We start from the raw sequence: 14,084 nt of genomic DNA on the forward strand, positions 1-14,084 counted from the left end.
GGTATTTGAAAAATAAAATGTTCAAAACAATTAAAAATACTTCATTTTGGTATTCGATAGATGTTGAGGACTGCTGGTGGTATTGAACTATTATTGAAAAAAATCAGTTTCATATGCAAATCCGAGTCCAAATGATTCTATTAACAAAAGCAGAATCGTCAAAATCAATACACTAAACTTGAAGGTGTTGTGATAGGGTCAGAGTTGCCTAATATCAATCATATCAGCTGATGGCTGATGGTCTAAAACTATCAATATCACTTGCGAGCTATCAATATCACTTCGATTTGACAACCAACAGCTGTGATGCGACATCGCACTCTAGATCAAAATCACAGCAGAATGAGTGATCACGTGGTCATTATCCATGCTATTAATGTTTTTCAGTGACCAACACATAGTTTCAATCTATCTGCAGCACTGTCAAAAATATCGTACTGATAAATTGCCATTTTATCTGCTTAATTTAAAGCTAAACTTAACCCATCAGTGATATCCATAGTCTATCGCCATCACTGCACTGCTGATGGAGTAGACAGCATGATGTTGATATGATATGGAATGATCCGATTTGTATCGCAGTCGGCCTGTACAAATCAGCAAATTTTAAGCATTGATAGTGACATCGAGCAACTCTGGATAGGGTATGAAACGCATTCCAAACATTCTATGTGGCTGAAATCGATTTCTAAACCACAAAACGCATCATGGATTTCAAGATAGATGCCATTTAAACATTTTTGCCATTTTGTTATGGCACTTTTTAGGATAGCTTTTGGTTATACCAAAAATCTTTGACATTCCAAGGTATTCGCCAAGCATGAAAAAGCAGGACAAAACTTTAAATATGAAAAATAAATCAGGACGGATGGTAACCCTAACCAGGAAATTGGAATAGATATAGAACGACGCTCACTTTACGCAAGTTTCATCGGACCTGGTAAATAAAAAAATGAAACAAGAGAAACAAGAGAAATTTTAGACTATTTTATGATTTAACATGTCTATTTTTTCATAAACTATAATGAATTTGGAAAAAAAAACTAAGCAACCAGGAAGATATGAATGACACGCCAGTCTTGTAAAGTGTTTCGAGCGATGAAGTTGCATTGGAATTGCTCTTGTTGAATTCGGCTGATCGAGCCGATGATCGAGATCCTCCCTTCGGACACTACAACGTCATATGATATTTTTGTAAACGACAATGGATTCAGCAACCCTTAATTAAGTAAATAGCGGTATTTTGGTACTTGATACAAAAACGTGTTCCGCATTGCAGTCAATCAATTGTCATCCTTCACGCAACAACAAAAACATAATCATCTCCAAGATTTGCTTAAAAAGGATACTGGTAGCACTGGATTTTATTTCATCAATGTTATCGACTGAAAAATAATGGGGCAGTCTTAGTTGAGCTGTCACGTCCTGTCCTAGGCCATTACTTTTATTTTTAACAAATTAGCAAATCAACGGAAAATTTTGTATACAAGACAATAATTGATCCCAAAATCTCGAAGCTTGTTATAAACTTGGTAATCATACTTAATCGCTTAACTGTTCAGTTTTCCAATTTACAATACGACCACGAATGGATCAAGCGAATACAGCCAATTGTAAAACGTGTTTCGGTGAACTTCATCATTGAGAACATACATGATTTGTCAAAGACATTTAAAACCAAGGCTGGTTCATTGTACTCTGTAGCCAGAGTAGCTGAACCCGTCTTGTTTAAAACTATGTATTGCTATTTTTTTTGGTATTTGATGGGCTACAATCCGCTACGTTGAATCTACGCCGAATGGATAATTCTTCTCCACTGGGCACGGTCCTGAGCCAATCGCTTCCAGTCGCCCTGAACGTTAAGTGCCCTTAAGTCCTCTTCAACTGCACAAAGCCAACGTGTGCGTGGCCTACCACGAAGCCGACGGCCTCGTCCGGGTTCTCTACTGAATATTATTTTTGCTTGTCGTTCTTCCGGCATTCGTACCACGTGACCAGCCCAACGCAGCCTGCCATGTTTTATGAGCTTGATAATATCCACTTCTTTATATACTTGGTACAACTCATGATTCATGCGACGCCGCCAGATGCCATTTTCTTGTTTACCGCCGAGTATTGTTCGCAGCACTTTACGCTCAAAAACTCCAAACGCTTTCCGGTCAACCTCTTTTAACGTCCAGGATTCATGGCCGTATAGAGCAACCGGAAGGATAAGAGTCTTATATAGCGCGAATTTTGTTTTCGTCTGCAGGCTACGGGACTTAAGCTGGTTACGGAGCCCGTAAAAAGCCCTATTCGCAGCTGCAAGACGCCTTTTCACCTCGCGGGTAACATCATTATCGCAAGTCACTAAAGTACCAAGATACACAAATTCTTCCACTACTTCAAATTTTTCACCACCCAGCACCACTTCACTACCAACGTCACGATTGGAACCACGCTGTCTACCAGCGATCATGTACTTAGTTTTGCTGGTGTTGACGGTAAGTCCAATCCTCGCTGTCTCCCTTTGAAAAGGCACGAATGCCTCTTCTACGGCTCGACGATCAATTCCGATTATATCGATATCGTCCGCAAAACCCAGGAGCATATGCGACCGGGTGACGATGGTACCGCTTCTTTGCACGCCCGCTCTCCTTATAGCTCCTTCGAGAGCAATGTTGAACAAAAGATTCGAAAGCGCATCTTCTTGCTTCAATCCATCTAAGGTTACGAAGGAGGTTGAAGTCTCATCCGCAACCCGCACACTTGATTTCGATCCATCCAACGTTGCACGAATCAGTCTAATCAGTTTCGCCGGAAAACCGTGTTCTACCATTATCTGCCATAACTCATTTCTCTTTACTGAATCGTACGCCGCCTTGAAATCAATGAACAGATGATGAGTCTGCAAGTTGTATTCCCGGAACTTATCAAGGATTTGTCGCAAGGTAAACATTTTATCCGTCGTTGATCGGCCCTCACGAAAACCAGCTTGGTATTCGCCGACGAAGGACTCCTCCAGCGGTCTCAATCTGTTGAACAGAACACGCGACATTATTTTGTACGCCGAATTGAGGAGCGTTATTCCTCGGTAATTGGCGCACTCCAATCTGTGGCCCTTCTTATACAGAGGGCAGATGAGGCCCTCCAGCCAGCTAGCAGGCAATTCTTCTTCCTCCCATATCCTTAACAGAGTACGGTGCAGTATTTCGTACAGCTGCTCACTACCGTGCTTGAAAAGTTCGGCCGGGAGCTCGTCTTTTCCAGCAGCCTTACAGTTCTTCAACTCCTTAATCGCTCTTCTAACCTCATCTAGCGTCGGGGGCTCCACAGCTTGTCCATCGTTGCTGATGGTTAATCTGTTCTCAGACGCGCTCGTGTTCTCTCCATTCAACAATTGCTCGAAGTGTTCTTTCCACCTGGCAGCCACCAAGATTTTGTCTGTCAGCAAGTTACCTTCGCGGTCATTGCACATGACGGGAGACGGCGCAGTTTTTCTCCGTACGCCATTGACAGTTTCGTAAAATCTCCGCATATCGTTTTGTTCGATGCTGTTTTGCGCCTCAGTAATGATGTCTTCTTCATACTGCCTTTTCTTTCTGCGGTGAATTCGTTTCTCGGCTGCTCTAGCTTCCTTGTACCGCTCTCTATTCTGCCGGGTACCAGACACTAACATCCGACTTCTGGCAACATTCTTCTCATCCGTCACATTCTGGCACTCCTCATCAAACCAACCGTTTCTGGGTCGTCTCTGAGCAGTACCTATCACCTCTCGCGCTGCTGTGCTCATCGCACCGTGGATAGACTCCCACAGATTGTTGAGGTTTTCGCCTACGTTGTATCCCTTTATCCGCTCATCAAGCTTCCGGCGGTACTCGTCTGCTACACCTTCTGTTGATAAGCGCTGGATATTGAAACGCAACGGTCGCTGTGTTCTTGTGTTCGCCACGGTAGACAACCGTGCACGAATTTTACTAACAACGAGATAGTGATCAGAGTCGATGTTTGGGCCTCTAAAGGTCCTCACATCGATGACATCCGAGAAATGCCGACCGTCCACCAAAACGTGGTCTATTTGGTTGCAGAGCTCGCCATTTGGGTGCATCCAGGTGTGCTTTCGGATGTCTTTGCGTGCAAAGTAGGTGCTGCTGATGGCCATCCCTCTAGCTGCAGCAAAAGTTATCAGCCTTAGGCCGTTGTCATTGGTGGCGGAGTGAAGGCTCTCCGTACCAATTATAGGGCGGAAAAAATCCTCTCTTCCGACCTGAGCGTTGGCATCCCCGATAACAACTTTTACGTCATGTTTTGGGCACTCTCCGTAGGTCTTGTCGAGACAATCATAAAACGCATCCTTCGTGTCGTCGGGTTTATCGTTTGTCGGCGCATAGATGTTGATCAGACTGTAGTTGAAGAATTTGCCCCGTATCCTCAATACGCAGATTCGTTCATTAATCGGTTTCCACCGCATAACACGCTTCATCTGCTTCCCGATCACTATGAATCCGACGCCATGCTCTGCCTTATCGCTGCCACTATGGTAGATGTTGTATTTGAAAGCTGTGTTGGCGACGGGATCCACCGCCCTGAATTCACGTTCTCCAGTTCTAGGCCATCTTACTTCTTGAATAGCAGCCACGCTCACTCCAACCTTCTGCAATTCACGAGCCAAAAGGCTCACTCGTCCGGGTTCATTTAACGTCCTGACATTCCAGGTACCGAGTTTCCAATCATAGTCCTTATTTCGTTGCCAGGTCGGTTGCCGAAAATATCGTTCGTTATTTCTCCTTTCTCCATTTTTCGTGGTAGGTAAGAAATTCGATATGCTACCTTACCAGGGTCGCGATACCTACATCACGATGGTGGGGCTGCCACCTTAGGTGTAGCTGACGTGATACAGCATTTCATACTCAGCCGCTGGATGCCAGAACAGACGCTGTTTGAGCCGCACCTCCTTGGTGGACAGACACTCGAGACGCACCTCCTCACTCTAGCTGATGTCAGAAGGACAACAGTGCCCAGGCTGCACTACCAACTAAGTACGCAACCCTTAGCTGGCGGTCTTTGTCATCATTTGACCCGTGGAAGCGTGAGGTAGGGACTTGTGAGCTATGTTGGACGCTGCTATATCATTGTAAAAAAAAAAAAAAAAAAAAAAAAAAAAAAAAAAAAAAAAAAAAAAAAAAAAAAAAAAGGCCATGTACTGCTATATCATTCTAAAAATTAAAATCCAGAAATTTGGAAAATATATATTGAACATGCAGTTTAATTATCTCATCATCTACTTTTAATTTTTTTAGGGAGAGCAAGTCCACGTTTCGGAGAGGCCAGGCCCCCTGGCCCAATGGTTGTATGATAAAGAATTACTATTTTTAGAACCCGATTTTTTTTTTTAATTTGGCAAAGTTTTTAGCGAAAGAGGGGATCAATGCAGAGAAATTATTAATGTGGAATTCGAAAAAATAAATTCGATAACTTTGAAATTAACATACCAGCTTCGACTAATCATAAGAATACTATATTTCACAAGAAAACTCAACTCACTTATTATAACAGAAGCTTATGATTTTTTTCGAATAAGCATTCGAGAATATGCTAATCCATCATAATTGTTTTTTCTGTGATACCAGCAAAGATGTTTTGTATTATCCCCTTTTCGGTATAATCCATTGATATTACTGCAAAGAATAGACCGAATAATAATGCAGTTATTTGAAACTACGTTAGTTATTGATTTGTCTTACCTGTAATGACAGTCTTTATACCACCATCCTCCATCATAGTTTTTTGCGCAATTTAATGAAGATAGGTCGTTATCACTATCGAAGGTTGAAAATTTCATTGACTTGTGATAACTCAATGAATCTCCTGCGCTTCCAGTATAACTTCCCAATTTCTTAAGTGAATATTTCTCTTCTTCATTGTCAATCTCAAAGTCATCATAGCGAGCAAATATGTAAGTTCCGTCGTAATCTTTCAATTCTACAATCAGCTCATAGTCACCATTTTTCGTCAAACGGTGTAGTTTCTCCAACCCAATCCAAAACTCTCCGTCAAGAGTTCCGAATCCATTCCTGTACTCAGTCCAGTTGCGATAAAAGTCGACCGATCCATCAAAACGGTACTGAACCACAAGCCATCCTCCTTCGAACACTTCCTGTGCGCAATATGCTTCGAATGGTTCTGGAAAATTCTGTGGATGTATGATATATTTTCCAGAAGTATTCACTAGAACTTTGGTGCAATCTTCATAAGATTTCATAGTGGGCAATTGTTTCTTAAAAGTTATAATTGTTTTATTCTGGAGCATTTCAAGCACTGATTGTTTCCAATTTTCATGATTGGCACAACTGATTTGCTGCTGCAAAATCTCCCATGACCGATCCATCACGGTGGTCATATTGTGGCCCACAGCTTGTTCTAGCCTTGTCAGCATCCAAAGCATTCCCTGATGGGTATTCTCTAGAAGGCTATGGTTGCGCATTATTTGTTCATTTTGTTCCTTCATCTCAAGCCACATGTTCCAGAACTTGCTCTCCAGATCTTCCAGCTTCCCAAGTAGGACTTCATAGCCAAAGCTGTCGCTAGTATCGATGGGGCGGTTGGCAATGTTTGACTCACTGGACACCTCCGTTGCCCCATTACAATGCAATGCACAGACTACACAGATAAAGAATAAAATTTTCACTAACATTCTGGAGCAGAGATGCATTACTTGGACAGCGTTGCAATGCACTATTGGAGAACTGTTAGTGAGACAGGGTTTTATATCAGTCATTTTATCATTGATTCTAAAGTTATCTGTGGTTTTTCCACTACCACAACGGTTTCGTATCGCAGCTTGTGGTCAATAAGGAGATAAGCACGTTATTGGTATGATTATATTAACTTCGTTGTCGTTGTTTGCTCCGTTGAACGTAGTGTCGTTTTCGTCCGTATTTGAATGCCGATTTTACGTTGAAGAACTGCTTAAATTTGACTTCACGCACGAAAACATAAGCAATAACGTTGGTGTGCCGCTATATTTCATTGTTATAGTCCGTTGGTGACTTTAAATCGTGCTGAAATTGCCAGATTATCACTGCACAGAACGCGTAGCTGAAAGCCATTGTGTAGTCAATCATGGATACCGTATGCAAACAGTGTGCTGCAGACATCGATACCTTGAACGGCTTATACACGATCTGTGAAGGAAGATGCGCTAAAAGGTTTCACGCATCATGTGTTGGTGTCAGTGAGTCTGACCTCTGCGCACTTTTCAAAAACATTATTTGGATATGTGACGAATGCATGTTTGAATTCTGCAAGGCAAGAGAGATCACTAATTCACCAAGAGCGCAACCGAAGACGTCAACAATTCAATCAGAGCTAGAAGAACTAAAATTTCAAGTGGCGAAAATCAATGATGCAATATCCAAAATAAACGAAAAAAATCGATCGATCTGCTCCCACCACCGCTTCCTCGCAACCGCATTCAACTCCTGTTTCAACACCAACAACGTTGAACAATAGCAGTCATCGTACGACAAACCAATGCAGTGATGAATCTTTCTCGCTTGTTTTGTCCAATATTGCTTGTAGTGCTACAGAAACCGATATCGCTCGCTTAGTTGCTGATTCACTTCATGCTCTGGAACCCGAATGCCTGAATATATAACAACACTGGTACCGCGTTGGAAAACTGCAATGATATGGACTATATATCATTTAAGGTTGTTTTAAATAAACGATGGATAATGTTGCTTTGGATACTAAAACATGGCCCCGAGGTGTAAAGTTTCATGAGTTTATCAACAGGCTTAACGATACATGGAAACCGTCAAATCTGTTGTAAATTTTGCATTGAAAATTAATTGTTTAGTTCCTTTTTTATGTTGTTTATGTTGAAAGCTAACTGTAAGTTATATTGTTGTGTGCGCAGTTGTTGTTATAGTTTATGATATTTTGGATTGTATGTAACGCTTTTATATGTTGATCAGAATTGTTAATATTAGTGTCAGTAATTCAATAAGATCATCAAAGATCAGTTGGAGTATCTAATAAATAAATAAATAAAATAAACTTCAAAGAATTAATTTGAGCAATTTAGAAAATCACGAGACCAAGCCATCTTTAAGTGAATTCGTATATACCTTTCCTCTTGAAACACAAGTTCAAGGCGATTTTATGAACATAGTTGTTGAGGGGCCCAACTAACATTAAGTGCAAATGTAAACATTCTCTAAGCTCTCTCTATACGGCTTTATGCTGAGTAAATGCGCTGTACATACGAACGAAAGCGAACAACGTCGGTTTCAAACACGTGATGAATGTAGTCAGTGCGATCTTGCGTCTGAGATCAATGATAAGTGTAGTGTGGGTGCGGTGAAAACAGACAAAATGAAGACAGAAGGACTAGAAACAAAACCGGGTATGTCGGAAACACCGGTAGTGATAAAAATGTCGATGCCAATGTATGGACACATGGACACAGTTCGTCGAGTACGTCAGTCGGTTAGAGCAGTTTTTCTTGGTGAATGAAGTGCCCGATAACAAGAAAGTGCCGTCAATGTGGTGGCTGAGCATTATAAATTCTGGAAGTGTGAGCAGTCTTCAAGTCAAACTATTTCGGAGCTTATCGTCGATCTCAAGGCCCAATCCCAGTCATGTGAATACAATATATTCCTTCAAGAAGCCTTGCGTGATCAGTTCGTGGCCGGAGTGCAGAATTCCAATATTCGGAAAAAGTTGCTGACGGAAGCTCGAAAGAGCATGCGAAATCGCTCGCAGCTGGGAAGCGGTGGAATAGGAGTCGAATCCAAAGCATCCAAAATTGCTGCCTTCAACCGGCGGCCAGGATAGAAATTGTTCAAGCCTTAAAAGTCGATGTTCGTCGTCCAGGAGAAGAAGAAGCAAGCCAGTAGTCCAGCGAAGAAATCATCGGAGCCCTCGAAGTCATGTTTCCGTTGTGGTAGGTCCCATAACCCAGAGTCATGTTTAGCCAAGCAGTGGACGTGCTTCGCATATGATAAGGTCGGCCACGTGTCCACATTGTGTCGATCGTCGAAGCAAAAGCCGAGCAACCAGAATCGAGTAGCAGAAATGTCGGAAGTCGTTAAAAACTGGGGGTGAATCGGTTGTCCTCATCGAGCGAACCTTCGGAAGATATATAGTTGCAACGGAACGTACCGGCAGTATTATCAGTGCGCATCGTACACGAATTCTCTCTGCTCTTGGAAGTTCTCTTAAAAACTACCTAAAGCAATAAAACAGTACCGTCGATGGGGGTGACAATGGGTCTGGGGGGTGAGATTGGGTCAAAACGGAAAAATATGATTTATGAAATATTTCAGCTAATAACGGTGATATTACTAAAATTAATAATTCATATGTTAGGGATCATATTATTACACATAATTCATCACAATATACATTTTTAGAAATAATAGTTTTTGTTTACTGTATCAATAAACTTGTATGTTGAAATTAGATAAAATTTACAACATTAAATTTCTCCTGTGCAAAGTATCACGCATGTACTTTAACCTCTACCGTTATATTAGTAGAAGGTTTAAAGTCTTTTCATTACACTTCACACTTATTTTCCGGAATGTATTTGATTTTTCAACAAAAATTTTATTTTTTTCGGTACGGTGTCTGACACATCAAATATGGGGGTGAGATTGGGCCAAGCAAGAACGACAGTAAATGAAATTGCAAGTCCACTTTTTTGACATTTTACGGTGCCGGTAGTTCTCTTTTTCATTAAGATGTGTTTATTCTTTCTAAATACAGCATCTCTGAAACATCAAACTAGTCTACTTGAGGATTCCGTACATTGAATAACAATGCAACGCATTTTGACAACTTCTCAATCGAGCAACTGTGTTTCGTGCGCAGCAACATCGTAAAATTTTATCAAATGGATTGTTTTTTTTTAAATTTAATTATTTATCAGTGTTTTCATATTATAGAAACATCTCCTGGAAGTACAAATGAGTTGGAACACTGAAATATCGTGATTATGACATCAACATCTGCCTGAAATGTATTGATCGTGGAATGTCGCTCCGAAATTTAACTATTTGCGAAGAATTAAAATAATCACTGTTTCAGTACACCTTTGGGGAAACTGAATAGGCTTCATGGCAATGGGGATGAGACTTTGAAGACAATTCGAGGGGAAAAATAGAAAATTTATGTAAACTTGACGATGAATGTTGTGTTTAAGGTACAGTGGGGGAAGTGTATCAGTGGGGTAAGTGGATCATTCGTCAATATTAAGCATAAATACTTGAATATGTAGAATGTTTTCGCACCATTGCTTCGTTTTAGGTTATATTCTTACGTTCACACTGATACTATTGTAAAACTGGTATTAAACGTACACTAACACAAGCAAAATTATTAGCTGCAAAAATTAATTAATTTTAAAATTGTTTTCCATCATTCAAAAATCCATTGTATCTCTGTCTAAAATAGAAAACTATTGGTTTTTTCGACACATTGTGAGCATTTCAGTTCTAATTGAATGAATCACAATGAAAAATATGTGATTTTTATAAATAAATACAAATATATTGGACATGGTACACTTACCCCCACTTTTTAATGGGGTGGGGTTAGTGGATCAAGTATTATTATCATTTATTGGCAGACTGCTTACGAGAATTTCCATAAGTTTTAATAATCGCGAATGTTGTTTTCCTTTATTTTTTTTCTTTCCCAGCTTAAATTTGTCAAATTCGCCATAGAGAATTTGAGTTAATCTACCTAAAAGTTTGTTTAACCTTTTTGTTATAAAAAAAAATATATAAAAAAATAATAGTTTCAAAACTTACACGAAACTTTTCGTAGTTCATCTAAGCTGAGTTGTAAAAGAGCGAAATATATTAATTCTCCAATTGAAAGCATGATATCGTACCTTATTTGATCATATAGATTATTTTAGACAGATGATACAAACATATTCATAAATAGAATAAAAAAATTCAGTTTGTTATTCAAAAATAAATGTAACTAATTTTTTCAAACTGCGAGTGTTTTCCAAAAACATTGTTAGGAATAACCCTACAATACTTCTGTATACCTTTTGTGTATAAATGGATGAATTTTCTCCAAATAATTCTAATTACAATGTTTTTTTTGTTGTTCGAATTAGTGTAAACTAATGTATACATATTTTTCAATATATTTTGATTAAAAATGATACTTTTTAAATTAAAAGTATTAAAATGTAATATAACTAGCATTAACAACAAGAACGAGAGTAGTATCATTCTTACTATACATAATAACATCATATTTGTTTAAAGAACAGATTTTTGCTATTGGTGATCCACTTACCCCACCATGGTGAGGCAAGTGAATCATTTGGCGCAAATTTTTAAGTCCCTCATACTCAATATATAACAATCAGAAAAATCGAAATATTCGATGATTTGAAGTATATTAGTCCCCCATTTGATATCCACAGAAAAAAGTTTGAATTACATTATTCACGTTAGCTGTACATAACAATGAAGTTGACTATTATTTTTTCTGTATCCACTTACCCCACGGTACCTTACATATTTTTTCTCATAGCTCTTCAATTTTTTGGTATAATCGTTCTTTTAAGTGGGTTTATCATACTTGTGAAACATCTTAGATATCTTTTCATCTTGTTTGCATCGTATTTCATCAATATTCTTCAGCTGTGAATGGTTTTGCAACCATATGACCAAAAATAAGTTATTTCAATTATAGTGACCCAATGTCACCCCCTCTATGGGGTGAGATTGGGTCATTTTTCATTCACTTGTGGTGCCGCTGTGAATAAATATTTTTCTTCAATATTTTGAACAGTTGTTAATGTACCATCAAAGTACATACACACCAAATATGAAGTTTATTGTAGTTAAATTGCAATATTTATTCAATAAATAATTCGTTCACATCCCTTTTTGACCCATTGTCACCCCCAACGACGGTACGTTTCAGTGCTACATATACAGTACTTTTCAGAGCTAAAATTAAAAATGGTACTTTTCAGTGCTACTAAAACAGTACTTTTCAGTACTATTTTTTCTACTATTGATCCCTCTGCGATCCTTGTATGGACTCGTGCCTTCGATTTTTCGTTGGACCCGTTGGCGAAAGCTAGCAAATACTCGAAATGAGCAATCAGTTCGATGCTCTAGAGTCTAGACAAAATTGTTCCAAATCGAAGCAGTTTCTAGCCCAGGCTCTTTGATTCAAGTGAGGAAGCAAGGGGTGCCGCCTATCGTGGTCAGTTGTTCCGAATTTGGGGGATTTAGGCAGGAGATCTTGAACTCCATTAGGAAAATCAAGGTCTCCTTCCAAATCGCAAAGAAAGGAGACTGTCGCGTTTTGCCGGAAACTCTTAAAGATCGCCAACTTCTTCTCAAACATCTTGAAGATAAGAAGCACAATTTTTTTACTTATGATGACAAAACTGAACGATTGTTCAAAGTCGTCTAGAAAGGTCTCTTAAGTGACTATAAGTCACCTGAAGAGATAAAAAAAAATGGAACAAATGATTTACTTGGATTTTCCCCAATTCGAGTAGGGTAGGTGTACCAATAGAGGAAGTACTTAACAATATTGTAGCAGGCAGTTTCAGTTCCTTCCCTTCAAACTGTCTTCCTTCCGATAACCGTTCTAATTGTTATAAATCACATTGAAATACCTCTGCGATCGCAGGCAACTCCAATTTCGCCTCTTTATCAAAGAATAATTCCAACAAAATAACATCAGGAAATGGACCTATCTAGTTCTAGTAAAATGTCTCTCTCTCTGATTTCGACTTTTGCTACGAAAGTGCTTAACTGACTTGATCGACTTCTCTTCATAGATGTTCTCTTTCGCTAAGAACTTTGCCAAAATAAATAAATCCGCAATTTTCTTGCTTTCCAAGCTTCATCATACAGCACTAAAATATGTTTCGAAAAGTGAATCAGTTTTCTGTAGAAATGTGAAGAGAACAATGATGAAGAGATATCGATCATTGGAAATAAGTCTTAATAAAAAAATGTCCAATTAATACTCTTGATTTTGATGAAACCAAAAACTATTAGAATGTCACAAAGATATTGATGTTGTGGCAAAGAAATATTTACTTGATAAAATTAATATTAGTCCGTAACACTCTGACCACCCACATTCAGGTCACGAAGCTTAAGAACGCCGCATCACTACCGTCGCCATTCGCATTTTTCTCACTTTCCACCGCAAAAAATCTTCAACCGGTGTTCGGCGTCGGGGTCAACTGAAACCGAAAGTCCAATTTAATTTAATATTCAATCCACAAATTAAGTGAAATCTTTTTTTCCACTGACCTTCCGACAGGCGGCGGCCACCACTGACTGAATTCTCTCCCGACCAACCACCGGTTCGGTATCTGACAGCCTTGCTAAATACCGAACGTCATCAGAGGGGAAAAAACAGCTGTGGCTTGGCCGGGAAAAGCTACCGAAGACCTTCCCGCATCGTAATGCCCACTCCTGCTCCTGGTCAAGGATTGTGCAGTCTCCCATCGATCGAAGCTGCATACTGTCCCGCCCGCCCTCGAAGGCCATCGTTACGTCACGCCTCTCGGAGCTCGCAGGAGGTCAGCTCACGTCCTTCTTTTCTTCCTCATTGCTTTACGGAAGAGGTTCCCAAGCTTTTTGGGATTGTGGCGCTCTTACATATTTTTAGAAATGGAGTGGCGGACTAAATGAACACCATGAGAAACGGGCAAAAGCACTAATTTTCGACCAACAAGAATTCTGTGCCAATTTTCGGATTTCCAAAGTAGGCCAAAAGCGTTTGGATGGGTCGAAAATTAGTGCTTTTCCCCTGTCCAAGCAGCAGGCATTGCGGAATTCGCTCTCATTTGATTATGAAGAACGATCAAAGCAAATAAACAATCCTCAAAAATACGATAGCAATACAGTGACCTCCTACGAATGATTTGTTCTTATTCGACTCCAGCTAAATGTGTAGCCAACTGGCTACTCATACTGATTTTGATTCTGATCATGTCCCTGTTACATTCCAAATATCTCATGGAGCGATTTTTAATCCTATCAGCTTCAAATTTAATTATTTTCGAGCCGATTGGAATACATATGAAACATACA

General features: G+C 39.6%; 1 protein-coding gene across 1 annotated transcript; it reads right to left on the bottom strand.

Annotated features, from left to right (window-relative positions):
- Nucleotides 1-5,462: 5,462 nt before the first annotated feature.
- LOC5575073 (microfibril-associated glycoprotein 4) lies at nucleotides 5,463-7,895 on the bottom strand. The gene is made up of 2 exons (XM_001661746.2): nucleotides 5,724-7,895; nucleotides 5,463-5,657 (listed from the first exon to the last, which is right to left on the bottom strand). The coding sequence occupies exons 1-2, from the start codon at nucleotides 6,755-6,757 to the stop codon at nucleotides 5,540-5,542; spliced, it is 1,152 nt and encodes a 383-aa protein (XP_001661796.2). The 5' UTR covers nucleotides 6,758-7,895; the 3' UTR covers nucleotides 5,463-5,539.
- Nucleotides 7,896-14,084: the final 6,189 nt, after the last annotated feature.

This window comes from Aedes aegypti, chromosome 3 (genome assembly GCF_002204515.2).
Source record: "Aedes aegypti strain LVP_AGWG chromosome 3, AaegL5.0 Primary Assembly, whole genome shotgun sequence".
NCBI classification, from domain to species: Eukaryota; Metazoa; Arthropoda; class Insecta; order Diptera; family Culicidae; genus Aedes; species Aedes aegypti.